Raw genomic sequence first — 16,696 nt, 5'->3', positions numbered from 1 at the left:
AAACAAACATTTTACCAATTAAAACTACAGATCACAGCCCCAAATACGGAAAAATAAAGGACAATTTTAAAGCATACTGATTTTGTTAAAAAAAAATTTTTACTCTGTTAAAGTAGTACAATAATAAAAAAAACTATATCAATTATGGTATTGTTGAATTGCATTGACCTACAGAATAAAGAAAACATGCCTTTTTTTTTTTTTACCATAAAGTGCACTGTGTAAAAACAAAAGCCCCTAAAAGTTCCCTAAATAGTGGCTTTGAAAAAATCCCCCTAACCCCCAAATAATATTTTTTTGTTTCGCTGTACATTTTATAGTACAATAAAATGTGCCATTACAAAGTACAATTAGTTGAGCAAAAACCCTCATATGGGTTTATAGATGGAAACATAAAAGAGTTATGCCTCTTAAAAGGCGAGGAGAAAAAAACAAAAATGCAAAAATGAAAATTGACTTGTGTCCTAGAGGGCAAAATGGGCTGTAACCTTAAGGAGTTAAACGAGCTGTTAGTTACCAATGGTAATCGCATTTTGTTATAAATTTGAGATTAACTTTAAAACCTTAAAGGGATACTCTGTTGGAAACATCTTATCCCCTATCCAAAGAATAGGGTATAAGATGTTGGATCGCGGGGGTCTTGGAGCTTGCAGCTTCCGCGTTTGTGATGTCACACCACACCAACTCTATTCATGTCTCTGGGAGGGGGGCGTGACGGCTAGTACATAGCCATCACGCCTCCCCCCATAGAAGTGAATGGAGGAGGCATGGTGGCTTGCAACGCCAGTCATCGGGCACAGAGCGGAGTTAGTTCTGTGCACCGAATGACAGGGGTGCTGCGCCGGAGATCGTGTGGTTCCCCAGTGGCGAGACCCCATGATCTAACATCTTATCCCCTATCCTTTGGTTAGGGGATAAGATGTTTTCAGAGGAGTAACCCTTTAAAACCACTTTAACCCCTTAAGGACCACATTCTTTTTTCCACTTTTGTTTTTTCCTCCTCTCCTTCTAAAAATCAGAATGCTTTCCACCTACAGACCCATGTGAGAGCTTGTTTTTTGCACAACAAATTTTACTTTGTAATGACATAAAAAAAAACAACACAACATCTGCCGTGAAACCAGTAAACAAGTATTTGTGGGGCAAAATTGAAGAAAAAAACCCCCGCCATTTTGTAACTTTTGGGGCTTCCGATTCTACGCAGAGCACTTTTCCGTTAAAATCACACCTTATCTTAATACAATTAATATGATACCCAAGTTATATAGGTTTGATTTTGTTTTACTTCTTTTAAAAAAATGATAACTTTTTTCCGAAAAGTTAGTATGTTTAAAAATGTCCTCTTCTGACACCTATAACTTTTTTATTTTTCCTGTATATGGGTATGTGTGGTGGCTAATTTTTTGTGCTGTGATCTGTAGCTTTTATTGGTACAATCTTAGTTTTGATGGGACTTTTTGTTCGCGTTTTATACACATTTTTTATGATATACAAAGTGACCAAACATACGCAATTTTGAACTTTGGTTTATTTAACATGATATTTTTATAGTTAGGAAATTTACATATGCAGTGATACCACATATGTTTATTTTCATTGTGTTTACATATTTTGTATATGGAATTTGGGAAAAGGGGGGGGGATTTAAACTTTTAATATGGAAGGGGTTAATGGGTTTTAGGCTTTATTAGGCTTTGCCTGCGATCTAAAGGGTTAATAGCCGGCCTTGGCAATCATCACATGTTGGCTATTAATGGAGGCCCTCAACTAAAGGAATCAGCTACAGGAGGGCCACCCGGTATTACATGGGCTTGAGCCAGGAGCCCACGCCATACACTGTTAAAGGCACAGGGACGTGTTTATATGTCCTTGGTCATTAACAGGTTAAAATGACTTGAATATATTCTTATGTAACCTAGCAGGTACAGGGTGTAAGAACAGTGTTAAACACGAGTTTTAAGGCTTATTGAGTTGCGAACTTGTTCGCCGCAAGTCAAACCTGTTTGAAAAGTTCAGTGAACCGAACCTTTTAAAAGTTTGCTCAACTCTAGTCTTTATATACTGATTTATAAACCTTTGTGCAATCCAGGATTTTTTGCTAAGGTCCTGTGGTGACTAGACCTTAAAAAGGGTTTGTCATCATACCAATCCTTCCCTATATACAAGATTATATCCATACCATAATTAAGTCCTCACTGTACTTATAACTCCATAATTCCCCTCATCTTGGTCAGCACATGCCCCAGGTTTCTGGATCGCTCCATGCTCAGGCCTCCTCTCCTACATTGGAAAATACACAACCAAATATCACTAAGAAGCTTATGGCCAAACCACAATCTGTAATAACATCCCTATTCAACGCATCTACAGCTGGAATCAGGTTTATTGTACCTATGGTGTCAGAACCCAGCCTGCGCTCTTGTCGGCGGAATTTGACAGGATCGCCGGTCACATGTCAGCGCAGCCTTACGGGACTGCATGTTACATCGCGCCCGTGTCAGCACAGTCTGACAGGATCACGCACAGCACACTGTAACAATCATGATACACTTACTGCTGTCCAAACAGCCTGACATGAGTCTCACTATGAGTTTCATTCATCCAGATGCTGACAGCGAGTGCCGCCAGCGCGGGTACCAACCCTGCAGAAAAAGGGCCATATCACATTATATTTTATGATTCACACTATTTATGTGCTTCTTATAAGTTTGTGTTTTTTATATTAACCATTAAGATTTAATACTCTCGACTGTTTTGAATTATTTTATGCATCACATGATGACCTATGACCCGGTTGTAGTTGTGCCCCTGGGCCTTTTAAACCCTGTGTTTCACAATGCTTTACATTATGCCTGACAAAGAGCCCAGTACGGGCTCGAAACTTATGTTGCAATAAAACTAAATATTTTACTGTAGATTGCTGCCTTGCGCCGTCTGGGATATCCTTCTTTTTTGGACTATGTCCACGACTCTGCAAACTAATCCAGCTGACCGAGAGGCATATCTGTGTAGCAGAATTTTTATTGTTTTTTTTTTTTGTTTTTAACTTTACAGAATACATCCCATGTGGTATTGAAATTTGTTTCACATAAAGATATTCATGTTTCCTGAATGTTTATTGTATGGTTGCCACTCTTGGCATAAAAAAAAATCCTATTTTTGCTATGAATACAAACAATAAACTATTTACTGGACATAAGTATCACATATACACCTATATTTTTGGCAGTCCTGTGGAGGGGCAGTGTGCATACTCAACTACCACTCCATTCAAACAGGTGAACTTGGGACCCTGTTCTTGTGGTGGTTGTGGTCCCAGCGGTAGCACCCCCACTGATCAGAGACTTATCCCCTACACTGTTGATAGAAGATAGCTTTCATAATAGGAATCGCCCTAAAATGTTACCTTTAGATCTGCTTTCACAGCTCTCTATGTTACAGTTGTTTAGTATTGCTAATGGGTAAACTGGTGTCTCAATATTGTCAATAGCCTGTCCTTCAGAAATACCAAATGTTTTGGCCAAATGGACAATGGTAACATTTATTTTGTAGAGTCACAGAAAATTCACTTATCTTGGAAGTCAGATTTTAAGTGTCTGGCAAATATCAACATAGATTACAACGTTTGTTCATAGCCATGAAAGACTTGACCCTGTTAACCCTGGCTCGTGCATAACGCTTTGTGTATGTTCTTTATAACACAAATGTTTAGTTTTCCTTAATGACCAAAATGTCAATAACTATATCAATGACCAGTCTTGTGGGTTATAATAAAAAGAAAAGGCATTCTGTACCCGGCACATTTCACCATGTAAAATACTATATTTATCGCCCCTTGTGTGTGGAACAAGAGTAAAGATATTGTTATAATCTATGTTTATCATAGGCCGTTAACCTTTGTAATCATAAGCCATATTCAAATATAATAAGTAGTGTCGAGTCTCTCAGTATTGTAAGTAAAAAAAAGTGCGTTAGAGGGGTTGTCTAGCAAAGAAAAACAGAGCTAATTTCTTCCAAAAACTGTATCACACATGTCCCCAAATTGTGTGTGGTATTACAACTTTGCTCCATTCACTTCAATGAAGTTGAGCTGCAGAACCACACCCAACCTGGGGACATGTGTGCGAAAGTGACATAAGCAAAAACTGGTGAGGGATGTAACTTTTTGATCAAATAATATTAAAGGGGTACTTCACTGGGAATTTTTTTTTTAAATCAACTGGTGTCAGAAAGTTAAACAGATGTGTAAATTATGTCTATTAAAAAATCTTAATCCTTCCAGTACTTATCAGCTGCTGTATGCTCCACAGGAAGTTCTTTTCTTTTTTTAATCTCCTTTTTGTCTGACCACAGTGCTCTCTGCTGACACCTTTGTCCTTTTTAGGAACTGTTCAGAGCAGGAGAGGTTTGCTATGGGGATTTGCTCCTACTCTGGACCGTTCCTAAAATGGACAGAGGTGTCAGCAGAGAGCACTGTGGTCAGACAGAAAGGAAATTAAAAAAGAAAAGAACTTCCTCTGTAGTATACAGCGGCTGATAAGTACTGGAAGGATTAAGATTTTTAAATACAAGTAATTTACAAATCTGTTTACCTTTCTGGCACCAACTGATTAAAAAAAAACAAAAAACAATAACCTTTTCTAGCGGAGTACCCCTTTAATACTTTGCTGTCTGACAGCTATTTTTCTTGGCCAAGAAAAATGGCTGGGGCTTATCCCCTGGGAGGCCAAAAGAAAGGGCGTCTTAAAATCCAGCATAATTGTCAATCATCTCCCTACCCTCCCAAAATTTGCTGTCAGGAGGGAGAGTCAGGACAATTCACATTAGATGTTCACCTAGTCCTAAAAAAATTGTCAGGTTGGTCCAATGTTCATCAAATGTGTTGGCCAACTATAGTCATAGGTATTTATTATAGACATCATATTCTAGTATAGAGTAATCACCTGGAATAATGGCAATAGTAGTTCAATTCTTGAAGAGTCAACACAAGCCAGGGCCAAATAATTTAATAGCAATTTCTCTTTTTATCAGATTATTCCAAAATAAATAGATGGTATTTTAATTTGTATAATGTGTATACCTTATAAAATTCCATCTTCAACTTTTTCGTTCATAACCTTTTGACAACATGTCTGGAAACAAATTACACACAATGCTTGAGTTCAGCATAATGTCAGACTGACAGGAAGCAGCTAAATGTTTTCATTGAAGTATTATACAGCTGGAAATTACACTAAAGCATAAGATATAAAAAAAATGTCAAATATAAGTCATAAACTAGACTTCCGTAATTCGTTAGAGCTAGCTGTATTCACATAAGCCATTTATGATCTGTATGTTACCAGAATATTTTATGTAGTTTTTTTTTATTCACAGTTATTTTACTGTAGTTTTAAATATTTTTAGCATAAGCTGTGATTGGTTGCTGTGAGAAAACCAGACAGTTTCTGTTCGTAGGCAGATTGGTCTAGTGTGTGTAAATACAGATTTACACCTAAAAGTAATTAATTGAAAAGGAAATTATGTAAAGTGGTTTTTACCTTCTAAACCACTAAAATAATTTTTCCATTCCTGTAAAGGGGAAAAGGATGTGATGAAGTTTTAGATTTTTTTTTATCTGTTCTAAAACAGCATTGAAGGTGAATACAATGTAATGAAATTAGACAATGCTATTATGTTTTATGCCAGCCTATAACACAATTTAGAAATGTATTACACCTTAGTAGGATAGACTATGTGGCTTGAAGGTTAACTAAACTGTGAATTATGAATATTGTGGTTTTGTATAAGTTTCATTTTCTTATCTCGTGCAATCCAATATTTTTGCCAAATCTTCACTTAACTGATGTAGGAAAGTAAACACACAATAAAGAGATAGAGCGGCTGTAGGATGGCGTTAACTCATTACGTAAGGAAGCCCACAGTATAAAAGATCTCTGCAAGAGACAGAAATCAGCCAGGTTCTTTCTGGTAACAGGTTAGAGGAAAACTGCAACCATGAAGGTTTTGATCTTTGCTCTTGTTTGCTTACACCTATCAGAGGGGCTTGTGAGGTAAGTGACCCCATATGAAAAATCACATTATTGTACAAGTTTAATAATCAGATTATATAAATATGGACACTTTTGAGGGGAAGACATACACGAATGGGTATATTTTTTTTAAAGATTTATGCAGTCTCCTTAAATCTGTGTATGTGTATGCCCAATATGGTAGTAAGAACACTTAAAGTAGCAAGAAGACTTTGAGAAATAAATGGCTATGAAGGTAGACATAACCTTTAAATCAGACCACTGTGTAGAGTGACACAACATTTACATTTAATACTAAACAAAATAAATCACAACAATGATAGACTGGATCCAGATAAATTTTAGTGACATTTGACTTAGCTTAGGGCACATTGATATATTCATAAACAGCACAGTGTGAGAGCAGTTTATTAAGTGTCAAAGAAAGTATAGCATTTCATCATGTAAAAACTTACATTCTGCATCACCTACTTTCTAAAGTTAGGATCTGATCTCATTCACACTTCTGAATTTTGGCTAGTGGAATTCTGGTAGCGGAATTCCACAAGCGGAAATTCGGAAGTGTGAATGGGAATGCGGAATCCCATAGAAGTCTATGGGCTTTAATTTAATGCTGGGAGTCAGCAAGCGGAAATTCTGCTGTGTAAATAAACCCTTAGGCTAGGTTCACACTACAGAATCTCTGGGCAGAATTTCTGCCAGAGATTTAGCTGGCGGCACTAAGACCGGGTGGATCTTTTGGGAGATTTGCTCAGAAATGCATTGTCATCTATGGGGACCGCAATGCAGTCTGCACGGTCCTAGTGCCGCCAGCTTGAAATTCCACAGTGTGAACCTAGCCTTAATATGGTTGCATCAGTCCAGCTTTATATAGTAATTAGAGTAATTTGGTTGACACTAGTGATGAGCGACATTGGCCATATTCGAATTCACAATATTTTTGCGAATATATAGATGAATATTCGTCCTATATTTGCGAATTTCGCGTATTCGTAATATCTGCATATGCGAATATTCGCATATTCGAGGAAGAAAACAGTGATGGGTTGGGCAACTTTACTATTGGTTGCTAGGGATGTTGTTGATAACCTCTGACAAGTGTATTTGCATCATTCTAATTGGCCCAAAAGTGAAAAGAAGGAATATGCGAATATTCACATATGCGAATATGGATTATGGGAAAAAGGGAATATTTGTCATTCCAAATATATAGCGAATATATTCGCAATATTCGCGATATTCGCGATGAAAATTTGAAATGCGAATATTCACGCCCAACACTAGTTGACATTAAATTGTAGATAGCTTGTGATGGCAATGTGATTGTACTTTGCTATCTTCATGATACATTTTGTTTTCTGTACTTTTTTTTGTTTCAAATGTTGCCCATCACAGGACTAAAGAATCGTCCAGTGGGATCACTTCCCTGAAACAAGATTGAACCACTTAATTTAGGGCCCATGATGTTTAGCACAGGACCACCCTACTAGTCTGACATCAATAGTGGGGAAATTAATGGAAACCCCACTAAAGGATAGGATTGTGGAACATCTAAAACCCCATGGATTGCAAGATTAAAAACAACATGGGCTTAATTCAGGGAGATCATGTCAAACAAATCTTTTTTTTGTCTGGGTGACTAAAATAATAGATGGCGTAGGGGCAGTAGACATCGCATATCTAGATTTTAGTAAGGCTTTTGATACTGTCCCACATAGAAGACTTATCAATAAACTACAGTCATTGAGCTTGGACTCCAATATTGTTGAGTGGATTAGACAGTGGCTGAGTGACAGACAACATAGGGTTGTAGTCAATGGAGTATATTCAGAGCAAGGTCTTGTTACCAGTGGGGTACCTCAGGGATCTGTACTGGGACCAATATTGTTTAATATCCTCATTAGTGATATTGCAAAAGGTCTCGATGGTAAGGTGTGTCTTTTTGCTGATGACACAAAGATATGTAACAGGGTTGATGTTCCTTGAGGGATACGCCAAATGGAAAAGAATTTAGGAAAACTAGAAGAATGGTCAGAACTCTGGCAACTGAAATTTTATGTGGATAAGTGCAAGATAATGCACCTGGGGCATAAAAACCCTCAGGCAGAATATAGAATATTTGACAAAGTACTGACCTCAGTATCTGAGGAGAGGGATTTAGCAGTAATAATTTCAGAAGACTTAAAGGTAGGAAGACAATGTAATAGAGCAGCAGGAAATGCTAACAGAATGCTTGGATGTATAGGGAGAGGTATAAGCAGTAGAAAGAGAGAAGTGCCGCTGTACAGAACACTGGTGAGACCTCACTTGGAGTATTGTGCGCAGTACTGAAGGCCGTATGTCCAGAAGGATATAGATACTCTAGAGAGAGTTCAGAGAAGAGCTACTAAACTAGTACATGGATTGCAGGATAAGACTTACCAGGAAAGGTTAAAGGACCTTAACATGTATAGCTGGGAATAAAGAAGAGACAGAGAGGATATGATAGAGACTTTTAAATACATAAAGGGAATCAACACGGTAAAGGAGGAGAGCATATTTAAAAGAAGAAAAACTACCACAAGAGTACATAGTTTTAAAAATAATATCAGGAAGTATTTCTTTACTGAGAGAGTAGTGGATGCATGGAATAGCCTTCCGGCAGAAGTGGTCGCTGCAAATACAGTGAAGGAGTTTAAGCATGCATGGGATAAGCATAAGGCTATCCTTCATATAAGATAGGGCCAGGGACTATTGATAGGATTCAGATTATTGGGCAGACTAGATAGGCTAAATGGTTATTATCTGCTGACACCTTCTATGTTTCTTTTGTGTATTTATTAAACTTCGATCCATATACAAGCTGTGTTTGGTTGAAAGGTGGTTCTTCAGAGTTAGACTTCTCTAGTAGGCCCAATTTACTCCAGCATAGTAGTAATATGAGCCAGTTTACTTCAGCCCAGCACAGGAGTAATATGGTCTAGTTTATTCCAGTCCGCGCTGTAGTAATATATCATAACCATTTGTATTGATTGACTCAGTTCTGCCAGGAAAAGAATAGTAAGAACCACCCTTGTCTTCACCCCAGCTGACTACTTTATCATAAATTTCTATATCTTTCCAATTTTAACATTCAACACACAGCAAAACTCCAACAAACTGTGCAGTCAACAGTCTTGTGGGCAGAAGCCCTTAAAGAGACCCCTTACATTCTCCCCTAAAGACACCAATTCAAAGTTTGTACTTTTTATATTTCAACTCACTTTCATTCCCCTGTTATAAGCCTGGAGACTGAGCATGATGATGCATAGAGAAGACTAGTAAGTTTAGTGATATAATGGCTGACTACGTAGATTCTCACATTCATGGGCTTTTAGCAGGGGAATGCAAGTGGATAGAAAGATAAAAATCATAGTTTTGGAATCAGCTTCTTTAGAACTATTTACGTATTACTGTAGTTTAGGGGTGGTGGTTGGAGGTGACAATGTCCCTTTAAATGTGAACTTCTATATGTTATTCTAAATGTATAGTATAATATTTTTTACATTAAATTATGTACTAAATAATAAACCAATCTAGTCTTGGACATTTACGGACAACACATCACATGTAAACTATTTATGTTCATTTTTAGAGTTCCTCTGAGTAAGGGAAAGTCCATCCGGCAGAAGATGAGGGAAGATGGAGTCCTGGATGAATACCTGAAGACCCACAAGATTGATCTGTCTGATAAATATAGAGGATATGCTGTTGCTTCTGAGAACATGTATTTTGATGTACGTTAGATTTTTTATGATATATTTATTATACCTTTTAATTCAATTTGTTTATTTAAATTAAGTGATATTGAGGACAAATTAAGGAGGAACTGGCCCACTGTGTTAAATAAATAAATAAAAATTGGAAAGGAGAGGTATTGAACATTAAAGTGTAGAATTCAGAAAAAACTACCCACTTACCTACATTTCCAGATTGTTTGTGGTGAGCACTACTATTAAAGAAATATGCAATAGCAAATATGGTAAAATATAGTGAAATAACTAAACTGTAAAACAAAGGATTTTACACGAAAAAGTCAAGTTTTATATTGCTGCATTGATTAAAATTGATACCTATATATTGAATATAATCGATATCGACATTTTAATCATACTAAAGTAAGAAGATTAACATAACTTCTCTGATTGTCTTTAGACATATTACTATGGACCGATTAGTATTGGAACACCTCCCCAGAACTTTCTGGTTTTGTTCGACACAGGTTCCTCCAACCTTTGGGTCCCATCTACCTATTGCCAGAGCACAGCCTGCAGTGAGTATTTCAGTGCCTGTACAATATTTATTATTATTGTTATTATTAATAATGTTGTTCCTAATGAAGATATGGTAATATTTAATGACTGAAGATAGTGGTGGGTCCCAGCGGCAGGACCCTCTGGTTATGGGGTAGGATGTCTAGGTGCGGAGTACCCTTTAAGAATACAATATTTTTTGTATTTTTGTACATGCTAATGGTTGGTTGGTAAAACATCAAAATCCTTCACAGCTTGTCTTAAATTGTGTTAATGCTAGGTGTTAGTGATAGACCTTCTACTGCTACACTACTTGACAAGGCATCTTAAAAATAATGGTTATTATAGGTTATCATAAAAGAGCAATTATATCGCACAAGTAATATGTAACAATTTATACTTTTCTTTAGCAAACCATCATGTATTTAACCCAAGTCAGTCCTCCACTTACTCTTCCAATGGACAGCGATTCACTATGGGATATGGAGGTGGAAATGTTGCCAGCAGTGTCACTGGATTGTTTGGATATGATACTGTCTATGTAAGTCATAGTGTATAACTCAATCTCAACCGTTTCTGTGTAACATAGCATTCTATTGATGAATTAAGTTCCTAGGACAAATGTTAAAAAATATTAGACCATTTGTGAGGTGCCACAGTTGGCCTTTGTTTAAACATTTAATATATTCTTTGTGTACATTTTTCTAGATTCAAGGCCTTACTATCACAAATCAAGAATTTGGTCTAACCATTACAGAGCCCTCTGGCAACTTCTATTACTCCCCCTTTGATGGAATCTTGGGGTTAGCTTATCCTGGTCTTTCAGTTGGTGGCGCTACTACTGTGATGCAAGGGATATTGCAGGAGAACCTTTTGAATCAACCCATTTTCAGTGTCTATCTTGGCAGGTAAGACATGTTTTCTTGGAAAATTTACCACTTACTGATAATTGATATGTACATAAAGATAAAAAGTAAGCGGTCTCTTCTTGATCTTTAAAGTAAAGTTGAATAAATTCCCTTCACCGGAATGATTTTATTTCTTAACTTCATCTGTTACACTCATAGTTCCTCTAATTTATATTGTCACTTCCAGCCAGTCAGGCCAGGTCATCTTTGGAGGAGTGGATACTAACCTTTACACTGGACAGATAAGCTGGGCTCCACTTTCAGACCAACTTTACTGGCAGGTTGCTCTCCAAGAGTAAGTTTATTTTGCTTTTATATTATTCATTTATTCTGTTGTCCTGTTAGACCTATTTATCTAAGTCAATTTCTGAAAAGTCATTAAAGCATTTTAATATTTGTGCAGTGGATTCAATGATGCTTCTTAATGGAGCATAATGCTAATAGGCATCCATTCACCCTTTCAGTGACATGAACACCTATTGGCACTCTACTGTAGCATTGCAAGGGTGCCAATGGAACTATCAAGGCCTCCCGCTTTTGAAAGCACTTAGATGTGATGACATGACCTGTCTGCAGCATCTAAGGGATTAAACAACCTATATTGGAGGTCTGTGTTTCCTGCTGTCATGGGACAGGCAAGGTCTCGCTATTCGCAGCATTGGACATCTAAGCTATTGCTGTCTTGCCATAAAAAGACATATTGGAAAGGAAAAGACATATGGGTGGTTAATTATGCATTAACCCCTGCCATGAATGCTGTATAAACAAAAACAGTGCCAGAATAACTGTTTTTGTTAATGATCAAAAGATTTTATGTTCCCCCTAAAATAGTAATAATAAAAACGACAGCTTTTTCTTCCAAAGAAAAAAGAAGCAGTCACACAAAAAATGTGTTTTCATTGTGCTAAAAAAGTAAAGAAAAAAAAAAGATGCATTTTGTATTGACTTTAGCTCATAATAGCTCATATCTGCTTCACAATGTATCCTATGTATTTACTATATTCCAGAAGAGCAGCACTACTACAAAAAGAAAAAATAAATAAAGAGGGTGCTCGCAGAGGCAAGAGCCTTGGTCAGGGGATCGTTCAGTATAGCAATCCAATGATTCCACAGCACACCAAATGATTCTTTCAAAAATAAATGGTGATTTATTCCATGTCCAGTGTTACAAATACGCTACGTTTCAGCAGCCTCTCACCACCATTTTCATGCTGTTCAAGTGACTCACAGAGAGGACCAATGCACTTTTTATATCATTGGTTTGTGAATTATGTATTTTATGCACTTTATCATGTACAATCATGTAATTATATATTTAATGGGAGGTCCTATATATATCCTCTCTGTGAGTCACTTGAACAGCTTGAAAATGGCGGCGAGAGGCTGCTGAAACGTAGCGTATTTGTAACACTGGACATGGAATAAATCACCATTTATTTTTGAAAGAATCGTTTTGGTGTGCTGTGGAATCATTGGATTGCTATGTATTTACTAGATATATTTTGTAGATATATTTACACTGTTGTAAATATACATATATTGGCCCTCATTTACTAAAGTCCAACCAACTCTTTTTCTCGGTTATTGTGCCTAAATTTTTGTCGCAACGTCTGTGCAACTATTTATGCGACCACATTTTAGTCGCACAACCAACACTTTAGAAAACACTCGGAGTGTTTTTTTTTTCACTCTGAAATGGGAGTGTTTTATGGAAAAATGGGCGTTTTACTAACAAAAAACAAAAGATACTCGGAGTACTTCCAAAATCACTCGAGAAAAAGTGTGAGTCTGCCTCACACAATTACCGACAGCCAAGAGGCTGAGTAAAATTCCATAAATAGAGTCATTTCTAATAAGGGACTGTTTGCCATTGTGTTTTGTGTGAAAGCAACTTGGTTTATAACCTGAAAAAATGTTGTACAGTTCAACACTTTTATGAAGAAAATATTGAATGCTTTTGTGATTTTTAATGTTTAATTTTTTAGTTTTTTTTTTTAACACATTTGCAATATTAGGTTTAACCCCTTAAGGACGCAGGGTTTTTCCGTTTTTGCATTTACATTTTTTCCTCATCACCTTCTAAAAATCATAACGCTTTCAATTTTGCACATAAAATTCCATATGATGGCATATTTTTTGCGCCACCACTTTGCAGTGACATTAGTCATTTTACCCAAAAATCCACAGCAAAACGGCAAAAAAATTCATTGTGCGACAAAACTGAAGAAAAAATTTCATTTTGTAACTTTTGGGGGCTTCAGTTTCTACGCAGTGCATGTTTCGATAAAAATAACACCTCATCTTTATTCTTTAGGTCCATACGGTTAAAATGATACCCTACTTATATAGGTTGGATATTGTCGTACTTCTGAAAAAAAACATAACTACATGCAGGAAAATGTATATGTTAAAAATTCTCATCTTATTGCGATGTCCCGATCAGCCCGACTGAGCTGCCGGGAAGCGTTTACTTTCACTTTCAGATGTGGCGGTCAACTTTGATCGCCACGTCTGAAGGGTTAATAGCGCGTGGCACAACAATCGGTGGTGTAGGCTATTAGCCCAGGGTCCCGGCTACTAGCAGCCGGGACCGACCCGGTGTGATGCGGGGTCACGGCGTGACCCCATTTTAAACACCAGGAACGGGCGTAGGGCGTACAGGTACGCCCTTCGTCCTTAAGAGGTTAAATCAATTTAACACCCAAGCTAATAAACAAGGATAATTGTTGTAATGTTTGAAAAATTTGAACACATGAATACTTTTGATTCATGAAAACATTTTGAAACAAACAAGTCTAAACCATTTTGACTCACACAACTAATTTATTTAGCTCGGAGTTTGTGCGACACAATTGACTAGTGCAACACAAAAAATCGTGCGACATAAAAAAAAACGAAATTTGCGACAGAATAGTAAAAATGCCTGAAAAAAGATGAGTGATATTGAAATCACTCCAGAATAAACACTCCACTCTTAGTAAATCAGGGCTAATATGTATATATTACATTATCCTGACCACAAAAATATATGGTTTGCATAATTATTTCAGTTTGTTTAACCTTTATACTGAAATTATGTTTATTTTTACAGATTTTCCATCAATGGACAGGCTACAGGCTGGTGTAGTGGTGGTTGTCAAGTCATTGTAGATACTGGAACCACTCAACTCAATATCCCTCAAACATATATGCAACAGCTTCTGCCATACCTTGGTATCCAACAGACACAGAATGGAGGCGTAAGATTTAGAGAAAATATATTCCGAGATCATATATGTAAACTCTTGTGATCCTCTGCAGAGTGTATTACATGCCAGCCATTCAGATAAATGTGATTCAAACACAGGTTGAGTCGGCCAGAGCAGGAGCCACTCTTCATATTGGCTCTCCATTCTCGCTTATAGATTGAGGAAGGTGCAAGAGACCCCAATTCTATGACATCTACAGTATGTCACCTAAGTGAGTACACCCCTCACATTTTTGTAAAAAGGCCTTGTCATGGTCTACCAAAGAAGGTGAGTGCACATGCTCAGTGTCATATCCAGAGGTTATCTTTGGGAACTAGATGTATGAGTGTTGCCAGCATTGCAGCAGAGGTTGAAGGGGTGGGGGGTTCAGCCTGTCAGTGCTCACACCATTCGCTGCACACTGCCTCAAATTGCTCTGCATGGCTGTCGTCCCAGGAGGAAGCCTCTTTTAAAGATGAAGCACTATAAAGCCTACAAACAGTTTTCTAAATACAAGCAGACTCCATGCCTACAAGGCTTAAGGCAGTGTGCGTAATAATGGTGGCCATACAAAATATTGACACATAGGGGCCAATTGGGACATTTCCACTTAGGTGTGAACTCCATTATGTTGCCAAGTTATGGACATTAATGGCTTTGTGTGGTGAGTTATTTTGAAGGGACAGCAGCCATAACTGTTATACAGGCTGTACACTCACTGTAGTAGAGTGTAATTTCTTCAGTGTTTTCATATGAAAAGATATAATAAAATATTTACAAAAGTGTGAGGGGTGGACTCACTTATGGGAGATACTGCATATTCCCTAATATGGCATATGGACTAGAAGATTTAGATTAGGAACATTAACTGGTTTAAAGGCTTCAGAAGGAATGATGTGAAAAGAACCTGTTACAAAAAAGACCCGAAAATATGTGTTTTATTTATATAAATATTTGCAAACATGGTATTGATTTTCTATACATATGAGAACTACAGAAATAGACTGGGTGGCATTGTTCAATTATGGCTTAATTATTAAATATGCTGGTGCTGTATTTGATCTACAAACAGTTTATATATTTTTCATTTTCAGTACAATATTAACTGCAACAATATTCAGAATATGCCAACTCTCACCTTCACCATTAATGGCGTTGCCTTCCCCTTGCAACCATCTGCATACATCATTCAGGTAAAAAATGTCAATATAGCTTTGGTAATACTCATTGCAATGCAGTTATACTTTTATACTTAGAGCTTGTATCAACTGAAACATTATAATGTGTGAAGTTTAAAAGGTTTTTTTTTCTCTATGAAAGAATTCTATGGTGCTTTGTGTGCCACATTTAACTTTAAGTGGTGGTTGAGAGACATATTTAGTTAAAAAATATAGAGAAGACATATTAAACAAGGTACAAAATATCAAGCAAGTGCAAGCATTTGCTCATACTTTGTTAAAAATAATGTTTAGGTGCCACTGCTGTGTAAGGTTGCCAGTTTGTTTCTTGTAGATATCCATTTTTAGGTTACATTGAAAAATCCATTAAAATTCTTAAATTATATTGAATATATTCTAATATGTACCTGCATTCAAACATCTTTATCATACAAATGTTAATGTTCTAGGAGAATGGATACTGTTACGCCAACTTTTTGGACATCAGCCTTCCAGCTTCGAATGGAGAGCCACTCTGGATCCTGGGAGATGTTTTCCTTAGGGAGTATTATTCAGTCTACGACTTTGGAAACAGTCGTGTTGGCTTTGCTCCAGTGGCATAGACTGCCTGGGATTAACACTGTGCTGGGAACATGAGAACAATCAATAAAATCTATTAGCCAATTACATTGCACAATACCTTGTGAAATATTCTTATGTTATAAGAATGTTAAGAATGTCATCTCATTTCTAACAATAAACTGGCTACAACAAATGCCATATTGTTTATCTTACTTTTCTTTCATTGCTATTCTCTGACTAGACAATGTGCACCACAAATTTTTACAGTTGTACAAACTGTTTAGATCACTTTCATTGTGGTCTAATTTGGGTAAAAAAAATTAAAGACAGAATTGAGTTTTCACTAGATGATTAATGTGTCCTAAACTGACATAACACTGATTTTGGCCAGAAATTGAAAACTGGTCTATAGTGTCATGCAAAGCATGCTGTCATAAACTTACTGACAACCTCCCTCCTCCAGTTGGAAACATTTTCTATTGCAAATATACTATTGCAGTACATGTCTTGCACCACAAT

The 16,696-nt window shown here is 36.9% G+C and overlaps 1 protein-coding gene across 1 annotated transcript; it reads left to right on the top strand.

The window, feature by feature from the left end:
- Positions 1 to 5,967: 5,967 nt before the first annotated feature.
- LOC130356361 (gastricsin-like) lies at positions 5,968 to 16,272 on the top strand. The gene is made up of 9 exons (XM_056557767.1): positions 5,968 to 6,053; positions 9,646 to 9,787; positions 10,206 to 10,323; positions 10,714 to 10,844; positions 11,012 to 11,211; positions 11,399 to 11,506; positions 14,303 to 14,450; positions 15,533 to 15,631; positions 16,066 to 16,272. The coding sequence occupies exons 1-9, from the start codon at positions 5,998 to 6,000 to the stop codon at positions 16,216 to 16,218; spliced, it is 1,155 nt and encodes a 384-aa protein (XP_056413742.1). The 5' UTR covers positions 5,968 to 5,997; the 3' UTR covers positions 16,219 to 16,272.
- The last annotated feature ends 424 nt before the right edge of the window (positions 16,273 to 16,696 follow it).

Source organism: Hyla sarda, chromosome 2, assembly GCF_029499605.1.
Source record: "Hyla sarda isolate aHylSar1 chromosome 2, aHylSar1.hap1, whole genome shotgun sequence".
NCBI classification, from domain to species: domain Eukaryota; kingdom Metazoa; phylum Chordata; class Amphibia; order Anura; family Hylidae; genus Hyla; species Hyla sarda.
Note: the sequence above shows the minus strand (reverse complement) of the source record. Positions and strands in the feature narration are given on the sequence as shown.

Bases quoted from the DNA above. Each gene is read 5' to 3' on its own strand.
- LOC130356361 (XM_056557767.1), top strand. From the start codon at position 5,998: ATGAAGGTTTTGATCTTTGCTCTTGTTTGCTTACACCTATCAGAGGGG. The intron at 9,788-10,205 runs GTACGTTAGATT...GATTGTCTTTAG, and splicing joins CTGAGAACATGTATTTTGAT to ACATATTACTATGGACCGAT. The intron at 14,451-15,532 runs GTAAGATTTAGA...TTTCATTTTCAG, and splicing joins AACAGACACAGAATGGAGGC to TACAATATTAACTGCAACAA.